At 40.6% G+C, this 10000-nt stretch overlaps 1 protein-coding gene across 6 annotated transcripts in view; it reads right to left on the bottom strand.

The window, feature by feature from the left end:
• Positions 1–5957, bottom strand: part of LOC137980042 (uncharacterized) — an 11456-nt gene extending 5499 nt beyond the window's left edge. The window contains exons 1-4 of one of the 6 annotated variants that reach the window (XM_068827380.1): positions 5046–5172; positions 3495–3640; positions 2702–2941; positions 948–1117 (exon numbers count right to left, since the gene is read on the bottom strand). In XM_068827380.1, coding sequence (XP_068683481.1) covers positions 948–1117; positions 2702–2750 — 219 coding nt within the window. In that variant the 5' untranslated portion in view covers positions 2751–2941; positions 3495–3640; positions 5046–5172. Of the gene's footprint in view, positions 1–947; positions 1118–2701; positions 3641–3725; positions 4672–5045; positions 5173–5854 lie in introns of those variants that run through there. The other 5 variants (XM_068827377.1, XM_068827376.1, XM_068827381.1 and 2 more) reach the window with 5 other exon arrangements.
• Positions 5958–10000: the final 4043 nt, after the last annotated feature.

Here is a 10000-nt window from a genome sequence, read left to right as displayed (position 1 = left end):
TAACATCAATTAACAATAAAATAAACATTGATATTTGTAAGATATTTGTAACTTCAGCCACCTTAATAGTGTAGTTAATATCAATTAGCATTAATAACAGGTTTACATCATATTAATTGCGTCGATGAAGGAGACGCTTTCTTATTGAGCGGTTGGGTATTCTGCGTGTTCGTGGAAGGCCTGTTCATGTTCCAAGCGCGAGAAATCGAGAAGAAGTTGTCGGTCGGTTCCAAATAGCATCCAGCATGCCGCACGTTTGTTTTGCTCCATGCCAAACGTCGCAATGGTATATTTTCGTCATATGGTCTCATGGTTTTGGATCCGACTACGAAAAACTACAAGGTAATATCGATCTTATCTTTCCTAAATATTTCGTAGATCAAAGCCTGATCAGGGAAATATTGACTCTTCCTGGAGCTTTGGCGACGTCTGATGTCCAAGGGCGTATTCTATCAAATTAGTGCTGGCACAAATCTTGAAAATGAAACTACTCAATAAAATGAAATGAGTCGTACTTGACATAAATCAAGTGAAATGAGTCATTGTACTCAATCAAAAATAACGATTCCTCGAAATCAGTCACATGAAATGAGTCGATTGAATGAAACAAGAAATTTAGAGCGAGAAATCAACTTCCCATAACTCAGCGAGCAATCAAATCCCCATAACTAGTACTCAGTCTTGGAGTAAAATGATTAAGATGCTTTATGGAAACCGATACAGGTGGCTAAGGCCTCAAGGCGACGCACCATCGCACAGAATGGCCGGACATCATCAATTATTCATAAGGCTCTCGCGTGCGCAATTCAAACACTGGTAATAGCGTAACTAGCTTTCAACATAAAGAAAATGCGCCATTTTGTCAAAATAGCTCGAGAAATTTGCCTTTTTCTGTAATCTACATTACTGCTAGTAACATGATATCTATAAGAAATAACTTGAGTCACCTCAATGGTGTCGTTAAGTGTCTTCCATTCCGGCAGTGGATTCCTGACATGGCCCAGTTCTTTCAATTGTTGTCGAGTGTTGTCTAATTCCTCTTTTATCTTCGAAAACTTTGATTCCAATTCTTGGAATCGAGATGAAAAGTCAGCCTGTTTTTCAGGTGATGCCGCATCTGAAGGAAAAAAAGTGAGATACTGTGAGTTTATCTAGGACGAATTGACGAGATCAGAGAAGTCATCGCAAAGCCTTGGGTTTTTTTTTTCTGATAGAGGCTATTCTCAAATTATCCACTAGGTTTCAGGCTTTTCCCAGTTCCCCTTCCCTTTGTTCGAAGGCCTGATATTTCAAACTGGTTTAAATTTAATTAATTACACTTGTTTTACCGCAAAGTACAACTGCCTCTCCAATTGATTAGCGGGAAAAACCAGCTGACCTCGATAAGGTCTAACTTGAGCCCGCGATATGGTCACGTAATATTGGTCAGCGTATACCTTGTTTTGACAGGTGTCAATTGACCGTAACATTGATGTCCAATATCAAAGATGTATGCTGTAAACTAGCTATAGTGTAAACTGGAGTGTTGCCTCCTCGATGAGCTCTAAACTTGAGCCCGTGATATGGTTACGTGATACTGATCACAGTGGCATTCATGGATGGGCGGACGGACGGATGGACATACGTACGGACGTTCATGACGTCATGGCTACAAAACCCAATTTTCTCACATCGATGGGTTACCATATTTTCTTAGCTATGGTGCTCCGCGTTCCCGCGCCTTCGGCGCGCGCGGAGCTCCGCTATAAAGACACGCTCCGTATCCTAAACTTTCTTTATTCCCTGAGATACTAAATATTAGATTGTTTGAAGCAAAGAGACGGCGTTAGATGAATATAAGGTCCACAGAACCCGGGAGACACATCGGAGGAGACACTGCTTCCGCTGTGTGTATGTAAATGATACCTCACGGGTGGGTTGTCATGTGCGGCAAGCTGAAATTTGCATTTTGTCAAAATTCAAGTTTTAGCTCGTTGTTTTCCCTGTTAGCTGCACATTCTGAGCAACTTCATAAAACAGTGAGACATGTAGGAATAAGAGAATTTTTATGCTTTTGTGACAAGCAAAAACTTGTCGTTTGGTCTTTGACGTTTCACGCAAATTAGTGCCATGCTAAATCTCCACACGACACTTAATCAAAATTTCGTTGTTATCAAGCAAGCAGATTATTTCGGATATTCAGTTCAGAATCACGTTGCCTTATTTTTCATCACAGTTTGTTCCCGCAACTAATTCCCTACAGATGTAAAAGAAATTTCCTAGTGGGCGGGAAAGAACATATAGGAGCGTGCTATCTTGTATCGCCTACTGTAAATCTCAATAATCATTGAGGTAAAATTCGTCTCCGGTTGAGTGATTGATCATTTATCCAGCGATCTCTGTTCCTGTCTCGGCTAAAATTGATGGTATTTTGTGATCATTTTCCAGGTCCAATTCATATAGATATCTTGAAACTCTATATTTCGAAACTTGAGAAGGTACTTTTTAATTTAAACACAACAAGAACAACCCATCTTGTTTCAGCCTGCATACAGACGAAGCTGGATCAGTACCTTAATCAAATAGTCCGTCAATATTTATCATTAAAGTGGTCAAAGCGTAAGCATATGTAAGAAAGAAAATCATAAGTACGATCCGCATTAACCAGCATTAACTGGATTATTTTTTGCAAACATATTATTTTACCAAATTTTCAGCATACCGTTCACAGTATTTGGAGAAACCGTGATCATCCCATTAAGTATCATCATCACCAAAGTCAAACCTGCAACGGCTGTGAAAAAAGTCAGGACTTGAAGAAGAGCAATTTCTCGAATACCAACGATACCACAGCAATAACGTCTTCCCACGTTCTGGTGTTTCGAGACATTAAAACGGGAAGGGGTGCTTTTTCTTTCTTCTTTGCTGCTTTTCTTTTCCTGTTGCCTTTCCTCTCGTGAACCTGTTAAATTGGCGTAAAAACCAGTGTTTTTCAATTGATTGGCAGAACAGTCCGGTTTTTCAGTCTTGCCTCTCTTTCTCGACGGAGGCATGGCATTGCCATATTGATCAGCTACCAACGCATACTGATCGAAGTAAAAATCTTGTGAGTGGTTTCCTGCGTTTGGTATAGCTTTCCCTTCCTTACCCCAGCCAGCAGAGCCGAAAAAAATTTCTCGTCTTGGAGTTACAGCGGTGTGACCAAAGCTTGTATCGCCCAGGGGAACAAAGTCTCTGGAGGCGCATTTGCGTACGTTAGCCGTGTGTGTCAAATATCCCGCGAAATCTACGTCGCTCCTCAATGCAAGATTGGAGTAGACATTTTCCAAGGATTCCATCTCAAAATTATATACAGGATAGCTTTGGTCTTTCTCAATAGCTTTCTGCATTCTAATAGAATTTCTGCTGCCTAAGCCACTTGTCTCTTTCTGGGGGGCATGCAGTTTAGTGACGTTGGGAAAGATGCTGATATTTTATTGCGCTCATGAAATTAAATACCAGCTGTTCGTGCATACCGTATCTTTTGAGGCCCTCTTCATATGACTTCGGTTACCGGGGTAAAATTGGCTTCTGTTCCTATAATAACTTTCAGTGCGGTTACCGAGATGAAAAGTGGCGACGCAATCATTCAGGCGTCAACCTGAGAAACCACGAAATCCTCCTAGAAATTTAAAATAAATTAAACCGAAAGTGACTATAGAATAAAAGGGAGGTAAGAATAATATTTATAACATCAAATTCATTACTGCGCGAGGGTACTTCATTTTCCCATGGTGCACGTTGATGACGTCGCAAACAAATGCCTTGCAAAAAAGAAAATTTCCTCGAGAGTGACTTCAGCAGATTACATAATATTTCCAACAAGATAGTTTGTTGTATGAAGTGCTAGCCCCTCTTGTGCTCTTCAATGCCTTGTTTATTTTTTTTCGGAAGAGCATTTCGCCACTCTTCAAGGATCTCTTAAACGGCGAACGAAAAACTAACAGGTGATTTAATGCATGTAACGGGATGTTATTTTCTGATTAAATACAAAATTGAAGGGAAAACAATTGGGAAGAAGTTTAGGGTGAGAAGTTTGGAGAGCACTCACGAACCTAAGTTGCTCGAGGTGCACACATCTTTCGTCAGTACTCTCCAAACTTTCCGGCGTGTACTTCAAATCTCGATGAACGCACGCTGACGCATGAACCAATTCTCAAATCGTGTTCTTTTCACCCCGGAAACCGAGCTGAAGTGTTTATTTGGAAAATTTCTACCTCGCCGGGTAACCGAGATATCGGCTCTCGGAAACCGAGAAACCGCAGGCGTGCGTGCTATCCCGGCCTCTAACGTGAAAATATTTTCGAGATCTTATGAAAAAGTTGTTGGTGAGGCTCAACGATACAGAACTAGCACTGGGGTCATCTTAAGGGGCCTTAAGCCTCTTGTCTTGTCCAATTTTTGCATATCTTGCAACCAGTTAAAAGCTACTTTGCATCGTTCATTTCTTCATTTCAATGGCAAATCCAAGCAAACAATTGCATTTTTTTGGAAATTCTGTTTTCCACTTTGCTCAAAATATCTGTTCACTAATTGTGAGACGATTTATAAAATTGAACCACGAACGCTTATTGCTCTGCAGTTAATCTTTCTTCTGCGTGCCCCCAAAAAATTTGCAAAAACGCAGAACAGTTGCTTCCAATTACAACACTTGTGACTGTGCTATGCAATGTCGAAGAAACTGAACAATTGTAAGCCTTGTGACCTGCAAAGAATATGTCAATCATGCAACAGATTGCCGTTTCGTTAAGTAGTGGGGATTTGTAAATTTCATGCACATGATACTTCTTGGCTTAAAATGGGTAACCAGTTGCCGCAATAGTAACTCGAATTCTACCAAAAGTTTTAAGGTAGAAATTAATGGAAAACTTTTCAAAGAATTTGCCGCTAGTATGGTGTTAGCATATTGTCCGTTCTTTTAAAAGTAGCCTGATTTTACTTCGAAATGTAGATCATATTCATGTACGTAGCCCGAATTGATGACATAACTAATAAGTGGTGGAGTCCAATAAAGTAGTGAGACATACCTTGTTGTTTGCCTAAGTGTTCTCAGCTTTTAAAACTGCTATCTTCTAATAAAAGTTAGTTTCTCTAGCAATGAAGACGAGCATAATTACCGTTGGCTATTTTGGTTGGGTTGGAACAACCAATCGAATGTGGAACATGATTTATAAAGGGCGATTTTTTATGATTTGACGGTAGGTCTTGACCCCATGAAATGGGTCACGTTTCGTAATATCCATGCCTCACTTGGTCAATTTTTTTTTCTGCGAAATCAACAATTTGTTAAACTGCTTTTCGGCAGGCTATGCAGAAGCCGAAGAATTGACTTATCCCTCATTACATAATGGGAATTATGTCCGCGTGTACCTTTCAAGCTGGCATACGGTGAAGGTAACTTCATACTCCTTCAAGAAACATGTGGCAATGGGAGCGGGCAAAAAAGCTATTTAAAGGCCAAGAGATAAGCTACAAAATGCAAAGCGCGTACACGTTTGCAAAAAAAAATGTCCATAAATGTTACTCCCCACTGTGGTTTCCGCACCTAAACGGTTCCAAAGTCCGGTGTAATTTTGCATCCTGTTCTCTTAAAATGAGGCGAATGAAATTGATGCGGGTAGGCCGCAGATACCTCTTATTTTGGAATCGTCCATTGGCGGTTAACTTTTGTAGTTGATATCTTAAGGATTTGATTTGGGCACCGTGGAAACTATGTACAGCTATCTTGAGAATTCTCCTTGGAAAAAATCAAACCGTTCATTCAGTCTTTTGTTCAAGTCGAATTCACGAAGAACGCAATTTAGGAAATTCTGTTATCACTTGGAGTAGAGTATACCTTGGTGCCTTGTTTTTACAACTTGAAAAGCTTTTGTTGCCTTGCTTGAATTAATTATCCACCCGCCAAGGTCAGTTTGTGTCAGTTGCCTTCTGTCTGGCCGACTCAACTCTGGGCCCATAACCTCGGGCCAAAGACTTTCACAATTAACATGTAATCCTGGATGTCATGATGTGGATTACGCATAAGCCACTTTCAGTTGTTTTGTTTTGTTTTTAAAGAAAAGATAAGCTATTGAAAATCGAAACAGCTCGTAGCTCCTTTCAACCAAGCAACGTCAACGGTATTGGATGTTTTTTAACGTAAACAATAAAAGTAATTGATAAAAAATGAGGGGCGATACTGATATTTTTTTCTATTAAACGCCGGAATTCAACTCTGTTGTTCGCGGATAATCATGGTCCATGTTTCACAAATGGAGGTAAACCTTTGTTCAACTTAATTCAGTGTACCTTTCATGCAATTTAATCGTCCGAGTGGGTGTAATCCCCGGGGGGGGGGGGGGTACATTAGGAATTTCTGGGTGGGAATGTGCCGCTGGGACCCTGGAACCCTTAGCCTATACCAGAGCTAGTTTCAGCTTGATTTTGCTACCCTATACTAGAGTAAACTCCCCAAATCACTCCTATCCTAGAGTAGCTGTTTTCCAGAAACTGAGGTCACTAGCACAGTCTAAAGCAAAGCCAAAACAAAACCTTATACCGCAATCACTTCTTTATTAAAAAAGGATTTATTTATGCTTGTCCAGCAATGCCAAGCACGTACGTACGCATTATCAAGACAATAAATTGTTTAATTTTAACCAGTATTAATACCACCGATTTCCGTCTGAATCCCGATTTTTGACAGTTAATAATATCCAGTAGCGTTTTATGATAGTCGTCTATCAACGCTGTTGAGGGTGAGTCGTGAAAATTTAAACTTGCCGATTTCATTTTTTTATATTTTTGAGTAGGAATTCTTGGTTTCCTTAGTCTAGATAAATCTTCAACCAACTGGTCAGTTTCGTGAAAAATGATACCCTTTTCTAGACCCAAACGCTCTGATTTATATACCCTATGCTAGAGTAAACTGCTTGAAAACCATACCCTTCACAGCGGCACATACCTATATAGCCCATATATGGCAGTACACCCCCCCGCCCCCAGGGTGTAATCCTAAGATTTCATTATAATCTTGATTGCTTTTCATAAATCTAAACGGAAATGACTTCTGCTGTGGTGTAAAACGTCAGTCATCTGTAATGGCATCGACGTCTGGTGATTGTAGTCCTGAGAATAGAAGGGCTGTTGTAGGTGACTGACATTCTGCATCTCAGCGGAAGTCATCTTTTACGTGAGGACTACACCCAACATGATTAAGCCATCTGCTTTTTTTTTCTCCGTTTATACGTCGTCGTCCGACCGTTTCTAAGCAAACCATACAAGGAAAAAATTATTTAGGAATAAATTAAAATCCGAGATATTATAACCATTGGTTTTGCCCGTACAGATTTTCAGTCTCAATTGCTCTTGCAACCCTCAAACGCAGAGAAAACGTGACATTCTACAGGAGAAGCTTTGAGTCCGCATGGAAGGAAAATACGTTTACACCGCCAAAGGCGCAGTTACACTGCGAAATTTTTCGTGCAAGTTGTTCGCAATGCCATTTCTACAAACGTTCTCACATTACGAAGCAAGTTGTTTTACGGGTGTTACACTAAGCAACGTTTCATTCAATTTGTCTCGTTTCGATGATTACATGAGGTTAATGGCTGGTGCCGCTCTGCGAGCCAGCGAGCCATGCGCATTTCGCATTTAAGTCTAAGCACCAATTTCAAATAGCGCTGATAAACAGTTATTAAGTCGAAGCACCAATTTTAAAACAGTTAGCTTTCAATAACTGAGTGACTCGCGTGTTGGCTCGAATGACTCGCGTGTTGGCTCGCATGACTCGCGTGTTGGCTCGCATGACTCGCAGCCATGACTCGCATGACGCACAGTCATAGCTCGCATGACTCGCATAGCTCGCTGGATCGCACATTGTCCTAACTCAGTGCCGCAAACCGTTGCGATCCAAGTTGCAGGACAGATGTTACACTGCGCAATGCTTATAAACTTCTTTGCAACCGTCGCGGAAAGTAGCACTCAATTCTACATTCCGTAACGGTTGCTGCAACTGGTCTCACAACGTTTTTTGCCGTTGGCAAGTTATGTTACATCGAGCAATGATTCGTGCAACTTCTCGTGCAACCTTTCTCGCACCCTGCCACTCGACTCTTTCTGCAGCTTGCAAGTGATTGTTTTTAATTTGACCGACCGACCCAAAAGTAGGAAACGCATCCGATACTTGAAATATTGTTGTGGCGCATACGTTCTGCGCATCTCAAGATACTCGGGTTTCGTATGGGTGGTGCTTGATGATACAGGGATATTTTTGCGCGGTTTAAAACTATCCGGCGAAAGCAGAACTTAGCAAGTGCTCTTGGTATCCAAAAAGAAAATTTGGGTTAATCATGCTTTTTTCCACAGTAATTATAAGCTTCTATTTGGAAAAGAACGCCAAACAAAGCTTTTTACAAATATTGCTGATTAGTTATCTTCACACAGTTAGAAATGTGCGTGGTTACCCCCAATTTTCTTTAGGGATTTCAATAACACTTGTAAAGATCTACTTTTCTGCAAAATTCATAACTAAACCATGCAAAAATACCTTTCAATTAGGTATTCACGAATTCGAATATTCAGGTATTCTATTCAAGTAGGTGCAACATAGGTGACGTCATAGACGACTGCCGCGTAAATGTTAATGCATCGTATGTCCATCAGATTCATTTCTATTCGGGCAGTCACTCCCTCCAGAGAGCTACAACAAGTTGCAAAATTGTTGAGACTCTGTTAAAAAACACCTTCTCTAGCTTCCAATACCCGCCGTATCTAGAATTTCAACCTTCCCCACTTCCCACCTCCAACTCCCCCTTTCAATGTTGACTGTTTAAGTTTTCAGCATTTTTTTGTTTTGCTAGCAACATTGATACGGGTGGGAGAGAGGGGGATGCAGTGTGGGAGATAATAGGTAAATTATTAACGTCCCACGAAGGTGAAGTGTCCCCACTAATTTTTTACCTTGTTGTAGCTATATACGAATCTTTCTTGAAAGTACATTTGTTAGTAGAGGAAAAAACATTTTTTTGTTCTATTTAGCATGTTTTTGTGTCTATTAGGGCCGATTTACACGGTACGACTTTGTCGCATGCGACAACGGCTTACTACAGGCTCGCGACATGATTTACGATTGTTGTGTACGTCAGAAAAAATGTAGTAGCATTTTAAAACATGTTTTAAAACGCTGCGACAATCGTAAGTCATGTCGTAGGCCTGTCGTGAGCTTGTCGCATGCGACAAAATCGTATCGTGTAAAATCGACCCTTAGTAGGCACCGTCCTTAAGGAACACCATTCCCAGATTCAGATCATTTGCAGTCATTCAACTCTTGTACCTTGTAACTTACGAAAGGAAAATCGATCCTCGCACTCATTTGGACAATTTGAGCAATAGGCCATTTCCGAGTTCATGTTTGCCTCCTCTTCAAAACGAGTCCAAGTGCAAAGTTTTTCTTATGAAAATTAGTTTTCATTCATATGTAAAGTAGAACCAATTACCATCACAAAAACTTCGCACTTAGACTCGCCTTGAAGAGGAGGTAGACTTGAACTCGGAAATGGCCTATTGTCTCACATGGACTCCTGAAACATTCAAGTGGCTTCAACTGACGGCATTTGAACCTAAATGAAAGACAATTGCTCAAATTATCTAGGTATATGCGAAGATCACTTCCCCTTTCGTCTATCACCCGCACTTTTAATACATACATTTATTTCATCGTGTCCTTTCACGAGAACATCTGAGCCCAACAAATGGACCTGCTACCTACTAAGTGGCTTCATAGCTTAGTTGGCAGAGCATTGCACCGGCATTGCACCAGCATTGCACCAGCATTGCACCGGCATCACAGAGGTCATGGGTTCAAATCCCCTTGGAGCCACTTGAATTTTTCATGCAGGTGTTTGTGAGAGACAATTGCTCAAATTATCTACATATGTGCGAAGATCACTTCCCCTTTCGTCTATAACTTCTAATACATAACTTCATTTCACTTAGAACTTAC

The sequence above is a fragment of the Montipora foliosa genome, chromosome 12, assembly GCF_036669935.1.
Source record: "Montipora foliosa isolate CH-2021 chromosome 12, ASM3666993v2, whole genome shotgun sequence".
In the NCBI taxonomy this organism is placed as follows: Eukaryota; Metazoa; Cnidaria; class Anthozoa; order Scleractinia; family Acroporidae; genus Montipora; species Montipora foliosa.
This window is presented reverse-complemented; position numbering and strand designations above follow the sequence as displayed.